The sequence below is a fragment of the Chroicocephalus ridibundus genome, chromosome 2 (genome assembly GCF_963924245.1).
Source record: "Chroicocephalus ridibundus chromosome 2, bChrRid1.1, whole genome shotgun sequence".
NCBI lineage: Eukaryota > Metazoa > Chordata > Aves > Charadriiformes > Laridae > Chroicocephalus > Chroicocephalus ridibundus.
This window is the reverse complement of record NC_086285.1, coordinates 7,023,118-7,047,330: the sequence shown is the minus strand read 5'-3', so window position 1 is coordinate 7,047,330 and position 24,213 is coordinate 7,023,118. Positions and strand designations below refer to the sequence as shown.

At 41.6% G+C, this 24,213-nt stretch overlaps 1 protein-coding gene across 1 annotated transcript; it reads left to right on the top strand.

Moving 5' to 3' along the window:
* The first annotated feature begins 370 nt into the window (after positions 1 to 370).
* On the top strand, positions 371 to 22,631 carry EXOG (exo/endonuclease G). The gene is made up of 6 exons (XM_063324352.1): positions 371 to 555; positions 1,808 to 1,957; positions 4,557 to 4,696; positions 6,479 to 6,555; positions 10,557 to 10,671; positions 22,042 to 22,631. The coding sequence occupies exons 1-6, from the start codon at positions 411 to 413 to the stop codon at positions 22,501 to 22,503; spliced, it is 1,089 nt and encodes a 362-aa protein (XP_063180422.1). The 5' UTR covers positions 371 to 410; the 3' UTR covers positions 22,504 to 22,631.
* Positions 22,632 to 24,213: the final 1,582 nt, after the last annotated feature.

Here is a 24,213-nt window from a genome sequence, read left to right as displayed (position 1 = left end):
GTGAGGAAAAAAAGTAATAACAGGGCTGGTGGCTTTCTTGACAAAGAGCCTTATGCCAAATCACCAAATGGAGACTAAACCCAACCCCGTACCATCCTTTGGCGCTGGAGTCATCAACCCCAGCCTCGCTGGCTGGGGACTAGTCTAGCCGTCCCTTTCCGGGCGGTCCCTGTATTCCCCGTGAGGCCGAGCTCCACGCCTTGGCTCTCCGTTTCTCACGGCGCTGGGGCAAACCCCGCTCCGGTCGTTCCTGCCGTGTCGTTTCCCCGGGGAAACCACAGCCGGGGCCGCCGCCGCGCTGAGGCGATGCCGCCATGGCAGCCCCGCGGCGCCGCCGCGGTTGGGCGGGCCGGCAGGGGGCGCTGCGGCGCAGCGCGCCGCTGCGTGTGTCCCCCTCGGCCTCCGCCGCCATGGCGGCCTTCCCCCGCCACCGCCGCTTTCTGGGCGGTTTCGTGTGCGGGGCCGCGGCGGGCGCCGCTTCGTGCTGGGCTGCGTGGCGGCTCCTCCGCAGCCAGAGCCAGCCGGAGCCGGTCCCCGGGCGAGCCCTGCCGGAGGGTAAGAGGCGCGGAGCAGAGGGGAGGCCGGGCGCGGCGGACCAGTGGCTCTGCCGGGCGGGAGCGGCGGCGCCTCGGCGAGGCGGGAACGGCGGCGCCTCAGGGCGGCCCCGATCCCCACAGGCCACCCCCCCCCCCCCCCCCCCCCCCCAACCCCTCTCCGCCGAGCGGCGTTGTCCCCGCTTCCTCCATGCCAGGGTGCTCAGAGGGGGCCGGGGAGTTCCCCCGAGTTCCTGCGCCGGGCGGAGGCGGGGAGGAGGTTATCTGGGGATGCTGGGGCCGTAACTTGCTTCATTAAAAACGCGTCTTCCCCGTGCTGCACCTGCACGCACCAGAATGGTGGTGACAGGCGAGGAAAGGGGTTTCCCTTTCCCCAGCACGGTGTTGTGGGGAACGTTTACTTTCGCACAGGCAGTTGAGGTCAGGCTATAAGGCTAGACAAGGCCACCAAGGAGCGGTGGCTGTTGGCCTGTGGAGGCCCTGGCCCGCTCGCCGTGGGGGTGTGAGACGTGGGGATGGGGCTGTGGGGGTGCAAGGAGTGGGAAAGGGGCTGTGGGGGGGCTCCAGGGCCTCCCACAGTGGGTTTTCTCTGCAGCCTGAAGGCTTTAAAAGTACTGGAGAGTCAGAAAGTACAGGAAGAACAGTTCTAAAAAACAGAGTTGCTGTCAAACAGATGGCTGGGGGACGAGGAAGTCAGTAAGACGGATGTAAATATTGCTTCATGAGAGAAAAATGTTACTTGCAAAAAAAATAATAATCTCAAAAGCGAAACTTTCATTCATTCATCAGAGTGTAAGTGTTCCCAGTGAGGGCAGGACTCGGGTTTGTGTTCAACTCGTACATCTCAGTTTGTGAGGAGGAAAGCGATTTCCAGCTCTGAAGGGTGAAATGTGTGTGTTGATCTCCCGTGTCCATAACTCCTTGCTGCCTGATTTGTCCCAAAATATATGATGGCTTTTCTTCTGATGGCCAGCCCAGAGCGATTGCTAGGTAGGTGTGTGTAGGCATTAGAGTGGATGAGTTAGTCCTACAGCTGAGGTCCTCATGTGAGGACACAATGAAAACCACAACTTTTCATTGTTAAGGGAGTTTCACTGGGTAGCTCTCTTAACATTTTTTAGGTTGTAATTGTGGCAGTAACCTTGAGTAGTTCCGTATACAGTATGTCCACATCCACTGAGATGCTTTTTTTACTGTCGTGTTTCTGATCACGTTTCATGTTTAGGTGGTGTTCTGTTTATTTTTCTCCTTAGAACCAGTAGAAGAGTCCCTGCTGGAAAAATATGGATTCCCTGAAGCTGGAACAGAGACCAGACTTTACACAAATCATGCACTGTCTTATGACCAAGCAAAACGGGTGCCTAGATGGGTGATTGAACATATTTCAAAACAGAAGACACTGGGTATGTAGGTATTTATTTTCTTATATTTATGGTGCCCAGAATGGGCTTCGCAGTTCACAGAAGGTGGACCCAGGAGCAGGCAGGGTGAAAAATCCTAGAGCGATCTCTAGGTATGGATATTTCTACCCATTCACAATCCGACTGGAGGCAGCAGGCCTCTGGGTGGATGTCAGCTTCATGACAGTATTAAGGCTGATGTTGCCTGTGATTTAAAAGAAATCTGTCACTGCCGGTTGGCAGGCTTGTTCAGTATTCTTTCTCTTGTTGGGACTAGTCTGGTATTGAATGTATAGCATGCTGAAGCCTGCAAGATACAGTTGGCCCAAAGGCTGCATATCAAAGGGAGGAATGAAGAAGAACTAGAGCTACCTTCCATGAAAATTTCTGTTATGAATTTATGAAACAGTCTGTAAACACCAGATCTCTGTCAGTGTAAACACTGTCAGTCATGTTGCAGGAGGGAAGCTTACTTAACTCTTCTAAACACGACTGGAGAGAAGATGCAAAACTGAAAATGAAACTTCTCTTCTGATTCAGACCTGCGAAGTTCAGTGTTATTGTTCAGGCGCATAAAATTGCTCTTGCTTCCTTAGCTTGCGTAGTTAGTTCCATGGGCCAATCTGTGTCAGTTGATATACCGCCCCATATGTCTGAATGCTTGTGGAGTCAGCTCCTTTAGTGGCCAGACTCTTTCATCTCCAGATGAAACATCCTCATCTTAAAGAGATTTGTTCAGAATGGGAAGAAAAGATGAATGTCCATCAGTGATATAAAAATAAAGCAAAGGGCATCAACAATTGTAATTGTTCAAAGCTAGATAGGGTGTACCTACTCGCTGCAGCCATTATTTACTTTGATGCAGTTCTGTTGTATTTTCTGATGTGCATTATCTAATACTCTCTCCCCTGTTCTTTATGCAAGACAGAGGCTCAGTGCTTTTTTGCTGTCAGTCGTGAATGAAATATGAGTGGCATACAGTCATTGTAAATTAAGTTTATAGCATTAGTTCAGTTTTTATAAGGCAAATTATTAGTAATGGAGGTAACTGTATAATTGTAAAGTGTTTTATGAACGCAGTAGCCCTCTAAATATATCTTAATCATTGTCTTCAAATTACCTTTCAAAATTAAAAGCGTGATCCTGAAAATATTTATAACCAACCCCTAAGTAGCATCGTTGATTCCACTTCTTTCTGAGAAGAAAGCAGTAATTCCAGGCTTACTTTCAAGTGGGCCTTAACAGCTGAATTGTTAAAATGTTTTCCAAACGATCAGATGCAACTAACCTGCAAGTTGAAATTAAGCATCTTGAGGCATTCAGCTCTAATTTATGTGTGATAGCTATTCTAATTGAGATTTGAGGCAGAACTGTGTTATTCGGGGAAGGTCACAAAAACCTTTTATCTATTGGAGTTTTGAAACCATGTGTCGTTTTGCACGCTGATAAACTTGTCAGTGTTGCTTCCTAAGCATCAATCCTGTGCTATAGTATCATGTCACATGCTTTACTAAGAAAGAAAAGTGTACCTGCACTGCATAAAAATGCTCTGATCACCTCTCTGTTTTGACATCACCTCCGTGGGCATGTGCACAGATGGTCAGCAAAGAAGAGGAAATTGCTTACAGGCACTGGTTTCCAAGAGATACATTATCCATATGCTTCCTTCCCTTCTTCCTTGTGGTCCTTGCATATTGTTGGGTTCTTCAGAGGGCTGCCAGGCGGAGAGCATGCACCACATTTTGTTCTTAGTACGGAGCACAAGGAAGCATAGGGCATGTATGTGCTCAGTGGTAATACTGACGTGACTAAAAAGCCCAAGTGCATACAGTATGCCCACTCAGCTACAGAAAAAAAGAGTAATTTTAATGGCTAGCAGTGATCACTATTGAAAATTGCCCCTCACATTGTATTGCAATAGGAAGTACTTTATAAAGTGCCAAGTTTAAGAAAATTCTCTCTTGTGTCCACAGGCCCTGACTCATGCTTAAATGAAAAGAGAATTTGTAATAGTCCTCTATATTGTATTTGTGACTGCAGATGACACCCTGGATTTTATAAAGAAAAAGATCAGTATGCCAGAGATACATTGAATTATATTTTCATTTGGGGAAAAAAATTGTGTACAACAGTGATGTTTCTCTAAGCTGCGCACTGTGCTGCTGCCTGTGCAGGCCCATTGCACTGGCACCCTTGTGTGTGCCTCTGATGCTTCTCTGGAGCACATTCCTTACTATGGATGGTCGTGGGTCCTAGACCGTTCCCTAGGAAAGATGGTGTCTTACTGGTTTATATGTTTAGTATTCTTGCCTTTAATATTAATTTGCATTTATGATAAGGCAAAAGTATTTTGGATTTATTTTTTTTCTATAAAACAGTAAGCATGTTAGAATTTCTAGTGTATAGTGGGGAAGAATTGAAGCACAGATATTTGGGTAGAATTATTCTTTTTTATAGTCGAGGAGAAAAATACCAAATTAAGACTGACATGTTGAATCCTTAAGCATGGGTCATTTGTCAAGACGTCACAGAACCAGTTCTTTTTGTCTTGCTGTTATGATGGTTTAATGATAACCTAACAATTTAGTGTGTTGTTCCTCAGGCAATGCAGACCGAAGGCACTGTAAATTCAGACCAGATCCTAACATCCCTCTAATGTTTAGCGCTGTCAATGAAGACTACCTTGGGAGTGGGTGGTCACGAGGACACATGGCACCAGCGGGAGACAACAAATTTTCAACAGTAGGATTTTTTTTCTTTTCCCTCTCTTTCTTTCCCTCTCTTTCTTTCCCTCTGTTTATGAGTCAGAAAGGGTCAAAAGACCCTTAAAAGTAATGTGTGGTGTTCCATTTGCAGTTTGTTTTGAGATGGAACATGGTCTTACTGATGCACAGAGCTGGACTTGGAGTTTCAAGGTCTGTGCCTGACTGAGCATTGTAGGATGCTCTCACCGTGTGCTTCAGGCATCTAAATCAGGTGCATCCTCTGGTGACATACCGCTCTTCATTAAATCACACCTGTGTTAACTTGTTTGGCAGAGATGGTGTGAGTATATCTGGTACTGTATAGTGTTAAGCAAGTCTTCTCAACCTCTTGTATGTCACATTGTCTGCCTGTAAAATGCAGATGATAACCTTCACCAAATAAACCTCAGAACTGTCTTCCGAAGCTCAGTTAAAGGGAGACGGGGAACGATGACTTCATCCTGACCAACAGGTGCTGAGATGTTTAAGGCTAGATTGGGCAAAGCAAAGACGCTGTTAAGTACTGTTCTGTATTGGCAAGGGGATTGCTTGAATGATTTAAAAGGCTTTTTCCTTTCTGGCAATGTGTATGAGGTAAATTAGAACCTTCTTTTGCCATAGTTCTTTCAGTCTATAAAATGTCTTCACCTGCCATTTATTTGAGCTGTAAGAAAAGCATGCCCTAATACCTTGGCTGACTAACAAAGCAGCCTTGGATTTATTGGATCCTCTTGTGAAATGTGCCTAATGCAGTAATTTGTCAATTAAGAAGCAGTTTGAATTTGTATTTCTGCCAGGCAGAATAGTATGTAGTGGGGCAGAGTGACAGCACAGTGGCATGTGGTGGATGAAGGAACCAGTCATTTTATTTCTTTGTCTTTGTAGTTATTTATTTGTGATATCTGGGCAGTGTCTGCTGGTGAGCTACCTGTGCAGAGAGATCCTGGACCTGACTTGAAATGCAGTGAGATGATACAATCTTTCAAATTACGGGATTAAAAAATTTAATTTCACAGTTTAATTAGCGCAGGTAGTGTTTGCTCATTATCTTAAGGAGTTCTACCAGCCCCTTCACTTTGAAGAAGTAGTATGTGAAAAATACTGCCAAGTACAGGACCTGTGAAGATTCTGGGTTAAGATCTTGGAAATGTTTTCTCCTGTATTTCCCTACATACGCGTAGTTTTTTAGTACCAGGTCCTTCACGTCTGGAGATATGTGGGTTTCAGTTCAGAGAGGATTATGACACTTTTTAAAGATAAAATTAAGCAGATATGTAGATGTTTGTCCGTTATGGTCTCATAAATAATTTCATCACCTGCATGTAAAGTATTTGTGAAATACTGGTTAATACTTTTAATAAAACTTTTTCTTGTAAGAGCAAGAAAAAGCTAGCCATTAGGCAGTCAAATAAATGAAAAGCATGGATGAAAGCATCCTTCCCATTCAGAAGGAAGAGTATCTGGTTGCTTCCAAAGGCATTACAAAACTGACACTGGGTAACATAGTAATTTCTGTGCCTCTAGAATTGGATGGTTTTGTGCTACGTTTCTGTAGCAAAAAAAAAAAAAAAATTTATTTTGCAAGGTTTGGACCTCAGTTATGCTCCTCTTGATCCAAAATAATTTTCTAGATATTCTGATTTAGGTTTTATCTGACCATTTATGTTGATAACAATGTTAAGACTAAACTAGAAGTGGATTCTGATCTGAAAACTTCTAAAACGTGTTTTCAGCTTGTAAATGTTTCAGTGAAATTATATGATTTTCTTTCTGTATGCAGACAGCTATGGCCGAAACGTTTTATCTGTCTAACATCGTGCCTCAGAATTATGAAAATAATGCTGGATTTTGGAACAGGTGAGAAATTACTTGTAAGTAAAATGAGTGAAAAATGTCAGGTAGTGGCATAAATCAAAAATGCTATATTTATAAAGCTTCTTCACATCCCGGTATTCTAGAGCACTTTATAAACTATCTGTAGGGATATAGCAGCTTTCTCTGAAATGAAAGGCAGCTCAGTGCTTACAGTGCAAGAAGAGTATAGCAGCTACATTAATTAGTTCTTTATTCAGTCAAACTGTAGAGAACGTTTATTTAGAATAGGTAAAATTATTTCTTCTGGCTGACGTGGGTAAAATGCCAGGCTTAACATCTCTGTCCGTAAGGAAAATTCAGTAGAACCAAGGAAAGGGCTTAGATCTTGCTTTAACATCTCTTACTCAAAAAAGCGCTTCCAGTGCGAGAGTATTCACATCTCTGTATGTGGACATTGGTTCGCTTTGAATTGGAGAACTGAGCGCTCCCCACTGAGTCGTGACTACTTCAGGTCTTAGGTGTTTCTTCGAGTGCAGGCTTCCAAGTAGCAGCCAGGCAGGTTCTCTGTCACTTGTGAGTGCCAGCTGGATCAGCTGAGTGGTTGATAAATTAAACTTTCTTCACGTAGGATTTTGATTCTTTCCTTCCTTTGAGTAGAGAAGAACAGTAATAAAAGTAGCAGTCATCCAGAGCTGCTTGCATTGGACTTACAGAATGTTAACGCTCAGAAACAGGAGGGGAAAATGATGAATTTTACAAGGTTCGCTCAAGGGAAGGTGAGCAAAATTATGTACAGTATTGTACTAAAAGTCTATCAGAAATGCATCATCATTCAACTACACACTGCTTTCCAGTTTTATAAGTATGTATATAAAATCATATGAGGCATTCAGTAAGGTTATATTGTTTTATAGACAAATAAAATGCTATAACATTTTAAGAGTTTTTTTTTTTTGTGTTGTCATACCTCAAGTATTTGAGCATAAAATTTCCTTATACCAAAGCTAGGCATTTTTAACAATCCAAGGTTGGAAACCCTCCTTATTTCTCTCGAGCAGGATTTTTGCCTAACCAGGATATCATGGCGAGTGTTTGAAAATTTCCCCTGGCACTATCAGCCCCGCAATTTAAGCAGCTATTATCACTTTCTCCCAATCCAAGTACCTTATCCCCACAGTTTAAATACACAAGCAAGGTATTTGTGCCATTTGTTTTGTCACTCATTTGTTTAGTGATAAATAGTTTTAAGGATACCTTGTCTCACATTTGTTGTATCCCTTCCTGGCTTTAGTACTCTCTTCCTTTCTCTTTTTTTAATTGCTTGCTTCTTGAATCATCTTCTGAGGTGCAGGTAGACAATACAGCTTAGTCAGTTTAACGATCTGTTGTTTTTTAAAGTGGTGTTTGCTCTCCAGCCATGTGTTTTTGCTGCTCTCCCAGTTCCAGCTCTGGTACTAGCCTGACTGCAGCAAGTCAATTCCATTTGCTAACCCAGTTAAACTGATTTGCATTTTGTTTTGCTTGGTTATGTTTCTGACAGATTAGAAAATTGGATCAACTGGTGAGTTGAGTGCCAAAGCCAACATGGAAGATGGAATAAGACTGTTCAGCTGGGGCAGACAAGGGGAGCAGTAGGAAAGGGGAGAGCAGGACTGCATCTTTCAGCCAGCTGTTAGATAGTAAGCTATTGGCTTGGTTCAGTGGTGCGGTCTAACTGCACCTTAGTATTTATTCCTCATTTTCTTCCCACCAACATGCATGCTTCTTTCTTTCCTGATGTTTAACTGTCATTTTCTGTCTTACTTTGAGTGTGATTTCATGGTCACTGTTATCTGATCTCTGTCCCTGCTGTCACCAGAAGCACTTTGCTCCCTAGCTGCGTTTATTCCCATTCCTTCCTTGTGCCAGGTGGTGTTTGTATCGCCATGCCGTAAGACAGCCTGAGGAGCTGAGCTGCTGGGAAGCAAAGCTGACAACAGCAGGAAAAAAATTGTCTTGTGGTCAGTGCTTTGGCATATCACGTCAGCTAACTATTAGCAAAGAAGAAGGGGCTCATTCCTGCTAATTCTGATTTGTGTGAGCTGATTTAACTCACTAACTCAGCACAAAAGGAAAAAAAAAAAAGATTGATGTTGTTAAGGGTTGTTGACAGATGAAGAGTGCTAAAGGTGGCCCAAGGGAGAGGTACGAGGAACAGGGATGAGACAGAGAAGGGGGTGAAACCTCCCTGTTACGGAGGCAGCCAGGTTAGCTGGGCTGATCTGTCTCATGTTATGGTCTGTTTGTCTATTTGAGTGCAGTGCAACTCTTACCTTTAGTAAAGGACCAGTGAGTGCTCACTGTGTGTGATTTCTGTAACACCTGGGGTGTTAGATCGAAGATAGGATATAATCTTTTGTTTTATGTAAAATAAGCATGATCCAGAAACCTTCTCATTTGGGCAAATATTTTATGCTAGAAACTGAATCAATTTGTTTAAAAGCAAAAATAATGTTAGTATTTCTGGAGTGACTACTTTATTTTTAAACAGTTTTATATAAAAAACCACTCAGTAGACTTGTGGGAATGACCCATAGAAAAATTCCTAAGTACTTTGAGCTATGGAATCATAGAATCATAGGGTTGGAAGGGACCTCTGGAGATCATCTAGTCCAACCCCCTGCCAGAGCAGGGTCACCTAGAGCAGGTGGCACAGGAACACGTCCAGGCGGGTTTTGAATGTCTCCAGAGTTGGAGACTCCACCACCTCTCTGGGCAGCCTGTGCCAGTGCTCTGCCACCCTCAGGGTAAAGAAGTTCCTCCTCATGTTTAGGTGGAACTTCCTATGTTCCAGTTTGTGCCCATTGCCTCTTGTCCTGTCCCCGGGCACCACTGAAAAGAGCCTGGCCCCATCCTCCTGACACCCACCCTTTCAGTATTTATAAGTGTTGATAAGGTTACCCCTCAGACGTCTTTTTTCCAGACTGAAGAGACCCAAATCCCTCAGCCTTTCTTCATAAGAGAGGTGTTCCAGTCCCCCAATCATCTTTGTAGCCCTCTGCTGCACCCTTTCCAGCAGTTCCCTGTCCCTCTTGAACCGGGGAGCCCAGAACTGGACACAGCACTCCAGGTGCACCCTCACCAAGGCAGAGCAGAGGGGGAGGATGACCTCCCTTGACCTGCTGGCCACGCTCTTCTTGGTGCACCCCAGGATGCCATTGGCCTTCTTGGCCACAAGGGCACATTGCTGACTCATGGTCATCCTGTTGTCCACCAGGACTCCCAGGTCTCTTTCCACAGAGCTGCTCTCCAGCAGGTCGGCACCCAACCTGTACTGGTGCATGGGGTTGTTCCTTCCCAGGTGCAGCACCCTACACTTGCCCTTGTTGAACTTCATAAGGTTTCTCTCTGCCCAGATCTCCAACCTGTCCAGGTCTCTCTGTATGGCGGCACAGCCTTCCGGTGTGTCAGCCACCCCACCCAGCTTGGTGTCATCAGCAAACTTGCTGAGGGTGCACTCTATCCCCTCATCCAGGTCATTGATGAATATGTTGAAGAGGACTGGATCCAGTACTGACCCCTGGGGAACACCACTCGTAGAGAGTGTGTTGCAAGAGCTGTCTGTTGCAGGACATTGATTCCTTGGGGAGGAACATACAAATCCAGTAACATGGTAGAACCTTTCAAAGTTATAATGCCATAACCTGCTGTTTAAAACAAGTATCTTACTAATCCCAGGTGACCATCAGCAGCATCTTTCTAGTGTCAAGTGTGGGAGTAAGTAGAGAATTCAGATTTTCAGGACAGGTGGTAAGGCAGCAGAAATAATTTTCAAATTTGTGGGGTAACACACACCTATCTGGAGCAAAGCGGACCTGGGACAAGTGGGAAGTATGACTTGGGGCTGCGTTTTACTTTCTTTGACTTGCGAATCAGTCACATGAGTTTGGAAACATGCTCCCAAACTGTCAGTAGTTCATCTTCCCCTTCACAGGATGTTTCAAAGATTATTATGGTATAAGTTTTCCCAGCTGACTTCACCCTATCTGACAAATATGTTCCAGAATGGAAATGTATTGTCGGGAATTGACTGAGAGATTTGAGGATGTTTGGGTAGTTTCTGGACCTTTGACCTTGCCTCAAACAAACGATGACGGAAAGAAGAGTGTTACTTATCAGGTATGTATATATGTTGCTGGGTTACTAGTGCAGTGGTAGTACTTTATTTATTTATTTAAAATTGGTACTGTAGCTTGATAAAACATAGTTAAATGTCCTAGAACACGCAAAATGTATGAAATGTCCAATACTAGCTGGGACAAGTTCAGTAGAGATGTGTTATGTCTTGCCAACACATGAAAAGGTATAATTTTAAAATAATTGGTTCTATTTACAAAGAGAGATCTGTTAAATACCTGTTCACGGTCTGCAGTAAAACAGTTTTCTGACTTCTGTGATACATGACAGTATCTAAACAGAGAGTTAGTGGCTTTTCCTGGTATGTAGGCATCTATTCAGCCATTTATTGATATATTTTAGAAACAATGCAATACAAAGGTAGTGTGGGTTTCTCAAAACTATATAGGGTGCTGGAATGCCTGTGCTCCATTAATTTCAAAAGCAGTTGTTTGCTGATATCCCGTGTGCATCACTGAGATGAGGCCTTGCAGCTGAGATTCTGAGCACAGCAAAGTCAATTGAAAGACTTTGTTCAAATTCAGTAGGTTTTAGGTGAATGCAGTGTGATCACTGGTCTGTGGGACTGGTACCCCCCCCTTCTTCTTTTGGTCCCCTGTTTTTATTACCTGCTTAAAACACTTTGAAGATTTGCACAGTCTCTAGAATCCGCCACTGATAGACTGACAGATAGGAAAGGCTGTCAAGTTGAGAGGTCAATTTATTATTCCTTATACTGACTTACTCCTTGTAAGCAGGTGTTTAGACATCTGTAGGATTTGAGCATAGTAAGGTATTCAAGGGAGGGAGTATTACCTTCTGACCCTACTGTAACGAGATATTATTGCTGTTTTCAGTTGCTAGATGAAAGCTAGCATAATGCAAAATAATAAATGCTGTATTTTGCACCTCTTGAAAAAACACTTTTCCTTGAAAATAAGTACTCAGATCAACTGCAGCTTCAGCTCGTGAATGATTCAGCTGTCCAACTCATTCTCTGAGGAGCAACGAATGAGCTTGCTATAACAAGCCCCTGTTTCAGAGGAGTATGAGAGACACAAAAGAGAGAAATGTTCAGCTTTCAACACTGGCTTGTTTGGTGGTAAGATTTAGGGGCTATTTCTCCATTATAAATACACAGCTGATTTCCATTTGATTGAACTTGGAACTTCAGTCATGATAGAATGTAATTTCTCCTTTCACCTTTTTACTTCTTAAAAAACTCCCGTATGTCCCCACCTCCCCATATCTATAGCCTTGACTGTGACAAAATCACAGCTTTGGGTTTGGGTTTGTTTTTGTTTTTTTCCAGACAGGCGTATGTTATGCATATGAAAATGCGGTAATAATAATTTGTCTTTTTCATGTTCAGCGGCAGTTCCAAACTTCAGCTCTCACCACATCTTTGTGAGCAAGGTGCTCACAAGACAACCGTGCTTATTTTCAAGTGGATAGATAAGCAATGTTTAAGGGATATGACCAATGCCATACGATAAATTAGTGGTAAAGCCAGCTTTAGACTGGCAATGGTTCCTTGCCTCCCAAAGGGAGAGTGCCAACTTTGCTATTGCCCATTACACTTCCCAGTCCTTGCCCTTGTCTGACAGTGCTGATGACTGTCAGATCCTCCCACAAGATGCTTAATTACCCAATACAATAGAAAACCATGGATGCTGGACTCTTTATTTGCTTACTGGGCTTGTTTTCTACTGTCGTAGAAGGACAGAGCAGCACACAGAGGAGTCCAGCGCTTCCTGGTGACAGCATGAGATATGTCCAAAAGCACGTAGCTGCGAGCAGGAGGGAGATGTTCCCTTTCAACAGTCTTGAGCTGAGCGTTTGGCTTACTGTCATGCAGAATGGTACTGTTACAGTTCTCCAGACTTGCACTTAGCTTGCTAGAATTTGCCTCTTCGTATCTGTCAGGATATTGCATTTATTTTTTATCCCTAAACATAGGTAGCGAAGAATTAAAAATCCTGAGCTGACTTGAACATTTTATAACTGAAAATGATTTTCCAGGAAGCAGCTGAATCATCTATCAACTGCTTCACTTCAATCTTGGTCATCTCTTTCTAGTTTTTCTCCAAAGAAAGTGTTTACTTAGAAAAGAAGGATTACATTTTCTGAAAAATGATTTTGGCTCTCCATTTTGGTTTAGAAATGTAAATTTTAGTATTCCACAGGTAAAAATAAGAGAAGGCACTGCATCTTACTGCTTTTATTCAAAGTAACTTGATACCAGGATACGGTGGTGGAATAATAGTGGCACAAAAAGTCCATGGTGCTTTGATTATCATATCGTTCTGTTCGTGTCTGTTGCCAAGATGTCTTCATCATCTTTGGGTTTGATGACAACTCTGGTCTTTTGTGGACGTTTTATCAGTTTTGGTCTTAATATAAACTATGAAGTGAAGTTCAGTGTGAGATTGAAACCAGTGGAATGATGGTATTTGTGTTTTCATTTCACCATTTGGCCACATTCATAAATCCTTTACTTAGCTTCCTACAGTGAGATTCATTTTGTAAATTGATTTGTATTTAAGTACAGATAATGCTGTCTACAGGTGGAAAAAGTAAAATGTTGATTTTGGGGATTTTTTTTTGGTTTTAAATGTTAAATTATTTGATTTAGGTCCTCTTTGGCTACACTTCTAAGTGTAAATAAATACAGGCTGAGAATTTTGTTATTTTGAAATCTCTTTATGGCGTAAGTTCTTGTGCTTGCCATTGAAGTTGTCCTTTGGGGAGAGAGACTTCAGAGTGGTGTGGTTTTGTTTTGTTTTTTTTTCTTCTTACATCAATGCATACACTTAGAAAAGGGAACACAACCTGTCAAAGCACTGGAGAGAAGTTCTTTTCAAATAGATACCTTGGATATAATTGCAGTCATTGCCATTGATTTTGGTAAGCTGGGATCCTGCCCCTAAACGAAGCGCACTGAGAGCTGGCAGCTGAACGAGAAGGGAAGGTACCGCTTACCTGTCTTTCGGAGTGAACTCTGCTAGGTTCAAACAAGTGACTTAGAAATGAAAGGCTTTTAGTCCTCATTGTTTGGGCTTATGAAGCTGATGTGAGAAGGTGTCCTTTTTCTTAGTATGTGCTGTTTAAGGAGAGGTGCCGTAGGATACACAATAGTGCTGAAACTCCCAACCTGTAATCTGGCAATGTGACTGTTAAGGCTGAGCTCCTTTCTAATGTTTTTCTTCTCCGAGACAAGAATTATGGAAAAAGAAAACGCAGAAGTACTACGGTGAATGTGTCTGCATTGATTTGTTTCAGATCCTCTCTTCAATCTTAGTTTCCTTGTTTTTAGCTAAAGGAGCGGTGAAATATGTATCCATGGCGTTACAGGCTGGTGTTTTTCTCATCAGACATCCAAAAAGGTTATTTTTAGATCACTATAGAAGAAAAACAGAGCATCGGTCATGGCATTGTTCCCAGTTCCTGCTTGGACTCTGGTACCATTTGCTGTTTAGTTCCAGAAAGGGAATTAACCTTGAACTCCTTAGATGCCAGCGTTGTTCTATCTATTGGCTGAACTTGCTGTATCCTCAGATATGTTCTGTCATTTCATCTGTCTCCAGCGGAGGCTTTTATTGCAAAGAGTAGATTGATGACCGTGCTTGGTATCTGAAAAACATATTTTGAGAATATATGTAAAATAGAATGCCAACAGGAAAAATCTGTTCTGTGTCGTTGGAGAGGCAGATGCAGGTTTTTCGGTTTTGTCCAGATCAAATCAAAATGACATTGTCTTGGTTTATACATTACTGTTCTCCAGTGACTGTCACTTCAGTGATTTTCCTCTGTCAGCAGATTTGGAGTTTGGAATACAAATTTTGCAATAATTCTACTGCACCATATTTAGTGCTCCACCCTTCTTATTCCCATTGCCATCGTAGTAAATATTAATTTAAGAAAAATTGGCTGTGGTTGGTGAACGAAGGTACAGTTTAGATAACGTTGTATTTGTTGTTTGAAGAAGACATTTTTCTGTACTTTTTAGTGATATACTAGGTTCATACTGGAATCATGTCTGCTGTTTGATTTTCAAAATTGAATGAGTTGGCTGGGCCAGAGATGCACAATAACTGTACCAGAAGATACACTTACTTGTCATCCAGTTCTGTGGCAAATAAGTCCCTGGAAAACGAATTGGACCTCTCAAATATAAGATGGTACTTCACGGTTTTCTCCAGTCAACTTCAAGAAGTAGTAGAGGTTTTCTCCTAGCCAAGATACTATAGGGGAAGGAATCCTTGTCAAAGGAGGAAATAAATCTGGGGACTATTACTATTTGTTGGCTGCTCCAAATGGGCTCAAGGCTACACAGGCAGCTAATGGATCTAGGTCCATTATACATGTCCCATAAAACTTATGTGCAAAGGGCTAGATCTTAGATCAGCTGGTGTAAATGGCTAGCTAGAGCTCTGTCAGCCCTAAATTTAGACATGATGTACAAATGAAAATAATAGACACTGGGTTAAGAGTGGAGAAGAGACACCAAAGGTGCAGGATAGATTTATGGGGTTGCTTTTATTTAGCACTGTGGCCATCCCGAAGGTTCTTTTATTATAGGAAGAGTGGTGATAGGGGCTGTAGTGGATTCAATGTTAAATAACCTAAATGGATTCTGTGGAAGTAGTAGTCTGTCATCATGTAAATACAGTATCATAATGCATATACACACCCTCTTTATTAAAAAAAAAAAGGGGGGCTTGGGGTGTTTGTCTTTTAGTGCCATAACTATGTATTTAGGCACAGCTTTTTTTTTTTACCATCTCTTTTTTTTTTTCTTTTTCTTTCTTGTTGAGGATTGCCAAATGATTTCGCAATAGCAATCAGACCAGCCAGAACAAATTAAATTTTCCTGAAGTACATACATTTGCATTTTGGAGTGCTTGGCTGTGCTGTGTTGTTGCAGATTGTTATTATGATTTTCATTTGTAGTATTTTCTGTTTTCTGTATTGCTAGGTCTGCCTTCACACTCCTCAGTTCTTCTCAATGCCATCTGACAGAGTTCTCCCAAATATTGGCGAAAAAACACTATCAACAGAATCAGTGCTGCCTAACACAAATCCAGAAGGAACTGAAGTGGAGGCAGTTAATGCTGTCACAATGATCAAGTAAATAAAATTATACTGGTAGCAAAGGGAATTTTTTATACTACCAGAAAGTCTGTTTCTATACAGAATTTAGTACCAAATTGTAATACAGCTCCGGCTTGTCCAACCTGGAGTCGTATCAGTGTGAATGATATTATCTACAGTAAAATACCCGATGGGCCTGGTCAGTATCATGCCTCAAGTTACAGCTAAAACAAAACAAATGCCTGTTCAGAGAATGCTACAGTCTTATTTTGGGTGACAGGAATGATGTCCTTGAATTCTGTCCATCAAGAAATGTGACAGATATCTTAATTTTGTTGTTGCCAGACATAGATGGAAGTACTGTTACGTAGAGAATTGTGTGTATGCTTCTTTTCAGTCAGTTCTGATTTGCAGTATGGCTTTGTTCTAAACTCGAGTTATTTTACAGAGAAATAGAGGGAAGAGATGGTTACTAGAGCGTAGAGAGAATTTCTGTAGCTATCATTTTAATGTATTTGATGATGGTACCCTCTGATGCAAGGACTCTTCAGTGTGTGCTGGCAGTTAAGGCATGATTGAGTGTGATTTCTGTTTACCAGGTTCTAAGAGAATCTCAGATAATTGCCAATCCAAAGCTGGCCCTCGCTGATGAAAGGCTAGTCCTTTCTGCTCATTCTCTTCACGGTTGATTTTCATTTTCTAGTCACTAGGTGGCAAGATACTACTTTTAGATTCATGAGTCCTTTCTTTTAAAAACTATTCCTACCCTTCCAGAAGATTATAGGTTTCTTACTACTCTGGGAAGCTGTAACAAGTCCAATATAAAATGAAAATATTATAACGTTTGTGTATGTTTTAAAATTTCTACTAAGAGTTACACTCTATTTTTTTTCTTAAATAGTCTCAAGTGTTCCGCCATTACATCGTATATATCCCTTTTCTCCTCTTTATGTAAGAATGGAGTTTTCTTTCTCATAAACTCCAAACTGTAATTTTTAAGGACTGCTTTGCCCCATATTTATCTACCACGTGAAGGTGATGTTAGTTAATGTCACACCTTTAAACTTCCCCTAGATGCCATTAGCAATTGTCTTAATTGTTTATTCTGATACTTAGGCACTCCACAGATATTATCAAATTTGTCCTTCCTCCAATTTTAAAAACTACGACCAAGAACAGTTTAATGATTTGGCCAAAATTGTAAGGAAAGCCATGCTTAAGACAAATCCCCCTCCCGTCACTTAGCTATGAGACCAAATTTATCAGCTGAACTCACTGAATTATCTTTGTTTTAAGAAATCGTGTTACTTCTGCCCTTATCTTTATCTGTCTCTGTGAGCTCTTTAAGTTTGTATGACTGCTTACCAACACGTTTGTTGTTTTAGCAATATGTAAACATCTCTAAATGTCAGGAATTGCACACATTTTAATGGCCAGTCCTCATGGCAGCTGTCCACATTTAATTGGGCATCGAGGAGTAGGACAAACTTATACGCACTTGTGGAATGTCAATAACAATGTCAATAATAATAAAAAACAATAAACACTATGCTGAAAATGACATTATCATAATACTGCATTATTAGACAACAGCAGTTCAGTGGTAGGGCTTCAGCCAGCACGAGATCACCAAAGAAAACAGAGCAAAGCAGAAGTGAAAGGAATGAGCAGCTGCAAAAAGTTAAGGCAATGAACGTTTTTATGTTGAACTGATACAGACAAGCAAAGAGAAATAGTGTCTGAAATTTCGCGTTGGTTTCCCGACTGATGGTGGGGAAGAAATATTATTAATGCTATAAAAAGAAGGCTTTTAGCTCAAGTGCTTTTTCTTTTCTGTTATGAAGCAGTTGAAAATTTGAAAGATTAAGCAAAATTTTATAGGAATAGCAAAATGGAAATTTTCCAAGGATGACACAGAAAGTTACCTTGTGGCCTGTTATCAACATGGTGTGAATGCATGTTGGGACAGCAGTGATTTTCAGCATGATTTTTTTTTTTGAATCACAGATACTATTAAAAACCGTTGCTCTTTTCCAGATGAGGCAGAGAGCTCTTTCAGGCATTGATTGCTGAAAGATCATCTGCTGCCTGTGGATAGACTAGCACAAATCAAAGTCAACATCTGTGTGTGGATAATCTTAACCCATTTTCTGTTCGGTTACAGTAGGAGCATATGCTATCTGCCTCTGGTAGGCATGCACTGTGATAAACGGGATGGTGCAGATCAGAATAGTGATTCAGACTGCTGTAGTTCGGTAGGAAAATCCTCTAGGTGGCAATAGGAAATGAATTGTTGAGTTTGTTTTTCCTACCTATTGCCTCTGTTGCAAACTTCACTTATGCAGGATCACGCTTTACTTCTTTCTCCAGGCAGTTGAGCTGTGTGTGGGGGGCAACTCTATAGAAACATTCATCTGCAGCTTCTCTGTCTACTCCCATAAAAAAACAAATTGTGGTATATTACAGATCTTAATGATGGAAATAGCAGAGTGTGCTCCAGAACTGCATTTCCTTTTTTAACAGAAGTCATTGGGTCACACTGGCTGCATAAATTGCATCCTGTGCATGGTTCACATAAGCGTTAAACTGCAGAAAAAACCATATTTATTCTTTGTCATGCATATATACTCTGTCAGAGAAACCAGGCACCTTCCTTTGATGGTGTTCTCCTCCAGCAGAATCAGCTGTGGATAGAACTTTTATGCCCTGTTTTATGGAAGGAAAGGGCATTTATGGACTTTGGCTGTTTGGTAGGCTGAAGTTTGTTTTAATCACTTTAACAGTATTAGAACTCAGTGAAGTAATTACAGAAGTAGTTTACTACTATTCAGAGGACTTGTATAAAGCCTGAGCACTACTTAAATTTTATTTAAATTCTCAAAAGAGAGCTTATGTGGAACTGAAGTGGTACATAAATTACATGTGTGGCCATTACCACCATAGAGTTGAGTTGTATTTGGAGCTACATTTCTCAAAAGGCCAACCCTTCCTTAGTTTTGAACTAGTCCTCTTTTTCCTTCTTTCTGTCCCTCCTTCATAAGGGCATATACTATGCATAAATGTGCATTATTTTACCTAGAATGTATATATTTGCATAATATTACATAAGCACAGGGTCTGTTTTCCCTTAACGCCCACTTCAGGCATTCAGCATTTCCATTTCGTACCTAACTATTCTATGTGCAGCTCTATTCATTCCCCAGCCTTTCTATCCACCCACTCAGTCCTCAGACTCAGTCCCCTGTTCCCTCTGCTAGCTCACTCAACGCACATTCACCTGTTTGTTTTACATATGCCATATACCTCCTCATTTGAGATACTTGTAGCGTCTCCATCTGCGCGTTCACCCTTCCTCTAGTCTTTTAGACAACAGACAGAGGATGCTGGTATGTGTATGTGTGTGGGAGGTGTTGAGAAGAGGAGGGAGCCGAGCTAAGGAGGACCTAGTATGTATACATGTATTTATAGTGGGGAAAAAAGTATGCGAAGAGGCCTGGAAAAGGCAGTGCGGGCCGTACTGCACAGGAATGCTGCAGGTCAGGAGATTGTTGACCCAGGGAAAATCTGGGGAAAAGGGTTTAGTCTTGCCACTCCCTTCTCTTGGGAGGCTACAGCAGCTTCAGGACACAGCATGGCTGGGCACAGCATCTTCCTTCTCTTCACCTTGCCCTGGGAGCGGGCAGGAGCGGGGGTTTCAGTGCAGGCTCTGCGAGCTCCTCGCTCCAGGGGGAGAAAAGGAACTCCAGCTTCTGCCTTCAGCAGTGTCAGTCACTGCCCGCTGTTGGGTGACTATGGAGATGTGAACTCCCTCCTCTCCCCCTCGGGGCTTTTCATGCTTCTTGGTTCCCTCCCTCTCACGCCCAAGACATTGCATGTACTCCCCAGTTTGCATGCCACCCATCTCAAACAGGTTAAACTCCCAACACTGTTCATTTCATAATTCACTTTTAACCTACCACATACAGCCGCGTGTTGATGCGTTTTTAGTGTACTTTAAAATTACCTGTGCATCAGTCAGTTTTGATTATTTATGCAGTTGATCCCGAGGAGCTGTAACTCTAGTTTCACCCACACTGAATGCTAAATGCAAAGTGCTTTGACACTCAGGAGCTCTAATTTCTCTATCAAGACGTCTGTCGTCGTTGAAAGGGAAAGTAGATTTGGCATAAGGCATTTATTTATTGCTTAACAGTTTCAATGGCTTTTAGATGTCTAGGCAGAGCTTTATTTAGGAGAAGGTTGGTGGCATAAGCAAGACCATTCTTCTAAACAAATAAAAAACAACAACAACAAAAAGTTTAAACTACAGCAAAGCCATTAAATAGCCTAGTTTAGGGAAAGGGGGAAAATATTCTGTAGCAGAGTAAAAAAATCTAAGAGCACGTTTGCCAGAGACAGTAGTGATGTTACCACTGTGTTCTTGTACAAAACATGAAAAAACTTTCTTCATCGGAAGTTTATCTTTCTCCTGAAGATATTTTCTCTGGTTTTGGTCTAACCAGTAAGACTGGTCACTTAAAAAACTGGCAACAGAGGTAGAAGGCACTACGAGCACTGAAAGAATTCATAACTGAAATGAGTTAACTATTGGAATAAACTGATGTGAACCTTGGTTCAGTAGCCACAGGCGAAGTTTACTTTTAAAAACATACTTTCTTTTGCAGAAGTGCTGAATGCTCTCAGAATAAAGCATACGTAGGAAGTGTTTCTTTTGTGATTGAGTTATACTGAATATGTGAATGGAGAAAACATGTCTGAACTGATACACGGGATTAGCTTGTAAAATACTTTCAATTAACGTGATCAGTTCTGGCAGTGAAATAAATACCTGCTTTCTCTGTGTTTTAACTGTATCTAACAAAAGCTGTCAAAAAATCAAAACAAGCAGTCTTTGCTTTTGCAGGTATTGCAAATATTGGAAACAGTACCAAATTACTGGATTTCATGTATAAAATGAGATGCCTTTGTAGTTTTTGTAAGGCGTCTGCATCTTTTTCTTCTGTTGCCATTGGAATAAATGTACGAATTTTAGAAGGGTAGTTATACAGAAGGGTTATGCAAAACTCAGTTTTTCCATGTGTGAGCCTGTTATGCTTTGTTAGCGTGACAGATTCAGTTCAGCATCGTTGAATTAAAAAAAAAAGCCTAATACAGGCTATCCCTTTTTTTGAGTACTGGGGAGATTACGTTTGTCATCAATAGGTTTATTCCCTTGGACTTACTCCTGACACAGGGTGGTGTGTCTGCGGTACACATATGCGTCTGAGCTGTTAGCAGATTTCACGTGAATTCGGAGTCCTGATCTTCCCCTGCTGGTGCTTGAGTTAAATTCCTGGGTCGTGGCCTGCGTGATATAGCAGGAAACCCAACACGTACAAGCTCTTAAGTTGAATCGTAGTGAATTTATGGAAGAAATAGGTGCATTTTCTTTGTATAGACTTATCTTCCAAGATAATGAGTCACTGAATGTACTTCTTTGTATCCAGGTCCCCTCAAAAAAAATGCTTACTTAGGTAACGTGGCTATTAAATACAGGCTGTGTGTGGGTAATAGAGATACAAAAAATAACTGACAGAAGGTAAGTTAATTTGAAATGCATATTAAAAACCACATAATTTGTCAGGTCAGGAGCTTAGTCTAGAGCCACTGTTGCTGAAAACAGCATTCCAAGCATTAACAATGTAATGCGGTATGAGAAAGGAGCTTTACCATCCCTTCGTGTCAGCTTACAGATCTACACCGTGATTAGGGAGCTGGGGTCTTGGCTGACTCCCCGTTTCTGAAGGTTCCAGTTCAGTTTGAGCCGTAACTGAAGTTGCCACTGCTCGGGGGATTTAAGTTGGGTTCGTTCTACCAGAGCTCCTTGTCACAGATCTTTACAAATATTTAGGCAGTTACTGACTAATCTTTTGACCTTTTGTCTGCATCATCCTTCTTAACAGTATAATATAAAGTCAGCAGTGTTAAAGGAGAAAGGCAGAGAACCTTCTGGGAAGGTCTCCTACCAACAGTGGCTAAAAAACCCCTGCGGTGAAGTGGTCTTTGCCCTGCTTTTCCTGTTTGAGAGGGAGATTCAGGCATCAAATAACTAGCTCATTCCTGACCAACTGCAATGAAATGGTGCTTTCCACCTCAGCGTCTAGTCTGATAACACTACACATGATTTTGCTGTGTAGCTACATGCTCTGACTCGTTTTTAGAGGTAGTAGGATTAGTCTCATTATTTTTTCCCCCCTCAACTGATAAGATCTGTATCTGTAACAACTTTCCTTTTGACAGGTAATCGGAAAGGATGATGTAGCTGTGCCATCCCACCTCTACAAGGTGATCCTTGCCAGACGGAGCAGAACGTCTCCAGAGCCCTTGGTACTGGGGGCTTTTGTGGTGCCAAACAATCCCATAGGCTTCAGTCACCAGCTGACTGAATTCCAAGTAAACATTGAAGATCTGGAAAAAATGTCAGGTTTAGTTTTCTTCCCCCAGGTGGACAAAACCAAAGATGTTGAAAATATCTGCAAGGTGGACACCTGCAAGCTGATAGGCTTCAAGGAGTTTACATTGTACATCACCGCTCGAAAAGTGCAGAGTGCCCGTACGTTGCACCGGTTGGAGAAAGCCATGTCAGAGTTAAGGGAGGCAGGACTTGAGCCTGATGAGTATCTCCTAAAGCTTCACAAGAAGAAGGAAGAAGAACTACTGCAAGAAAAACAAGTAGCAGCTAGAGAGGGGAAAGCTGGCTGAGTGCTTGCTCAAGAAGTTTCGGGTTTTGTACTTTGAAAGGGGACCTGAAGGCAAACACAAAGACAAGGGCTCTATGAATTCTCCTTTTTTTTTGAACTGTGAAAACAATAAAAAAACATTTGAAAGCCGATGGGTTCGGAATAACATTCATTCCTGTGTAACATGATGCACACACACATGGTTTGTTGCAGTACTTAGATGTGGGAAATGAAAACGACCCCTTTCTGGTATGAATAGATTACTGGACCTCCAGAAAAGGCTTTGTGCTATTTTCCAAGCGAGACGTCAGACTTGGGGTTTGTATGGAATCCCTTCTAGGAATATTATAAAAATAGACAGTAGACACCTTGGGAGTGTAACTGGAACGTGTTTAACTGTAATTCTGCCTGCAAATGTCTTTCGTTATGATGCTGTAGAAGCGATGGTACTTTCTGGGATTTTTTAAAAATTAAATTTCATTTAGAAATATTTTATTTCACACTCTTTTGTTAGAGACCTGTAGGACATATTCTGAATCCCTTACAGTCTTTACTTAGTTGTGTTAACCAAACCAGATTGTCTCTTACCTCTCCTGACCTTGTGTGCTTCGGATACTTTAGCATGTCAGTAGCTGTCAGCTGTTGTCATTTGCAGTGGGCTTCTTCCATTCGTGTGTAATTCTGCATTTTCTTTTTATAAAAATAACAGAAGCAGAGTTTACACAAGTTGCTACCGGCGTAGATTAGGTCCTCATAAAAGAATGTAAGCTTAATATTTCACTTTCACCACTAAGTTTGGATAAATGTGTTTTCTTGCCTATTGTTTGATTGGAGAGGCGAGCGCTGCTTTCTTTTTGTTTGTGGTAGTCACTGGCTGGCTTTCTGCCCGGTCTCAGTGGCTTTGGTCTATAAACTGCGCAACAAAACTTCTACGTGAAAGCAGAAGACGGACTAAAAATGCATTTCCCGTTCTATTTCAGCAGCAAACGAAGTTGCTCAGCTTTGCATCTCTTTCGGAGATGTAGTGAAATTCTTTTTTTCATTCGTTTTGTACTTTATTTGTGTCCGTCTCTTGAATTTCAGGCATATTTGTGTGTACATCTTAAATTTCAGACAGAAATTAGTATGACTTGTATCGTCTTGAGATTTTTCATCTGGAAAGAAAGAGGAAACACTGGAAATACTTAGATGGGGTTTTTTTTAATGTTAAGAACCTAAATTTGGAGTTGTGCCATAAAACCACTTTCAGGAGTTTTAACGTGAGAGTTTATAGTTTCTGAGAAGGGTCATGTAGTGCCAGCCCGAATTGGACTTCTTCATAAGGGATGAATCAGGAACATTATTTGGATGTTGTGATTCATCGGCTGGATGCTCTAAAAAATGTACGGTTTCCTTCATCTCGGTTAAGTTGCAGTATCCAAAAGTAGTTCACTTTATAAAGCAGTTATGGTTCCCATGACACTTTTGTGTTTGCCAAGAACATATTTACAAAATCCAGACATTTAAAAACAGAAATATGACTAGCTAAGGACATCATAAAAGCTTACTGCCCACATAAATTAGAGAGAAATTGGGTGAAATCCTGACACGTTTGCTCATTTCAGCTTTAGCCCAGAATTTTTGGTTGTTAATCCTATCAAATGTAACAAAAACAAGTAAATGCAAAACAACAAGCCACCTCTCCCTTTGCAGAACGTGGGAGATGTCTGTGTGTGTTGCCTGGAATAACAAA

What these genes read in the sequence shown, in the direction of transcription:
- EXOG (XM_063324352.1), top strand. Translation starts at nt 411, where the DNA reads ATGGCGGCCTTCCCCCGCCACCGCCGCTTTCTGGGCGGTTTCGTGTGC. An exon ending in CGGGCGAGCCCTGCCGGAGG is followed by an intron (nt 556 to 1,807) that starts GTAAGAGGCGCG and finishes TTTTCTCCTTAG; the next exon opens with AACCAGTAGAAGAGTCCCTG. An exon ending in AATGCTGGATTTTGGAACAG is followed by an intron (nt 6,556 to 10,556) that starts GTGAGAAATTAC and finishes AATATGTTCCAG; the next exon opens with AATGGAAATGTATTGTCGGG.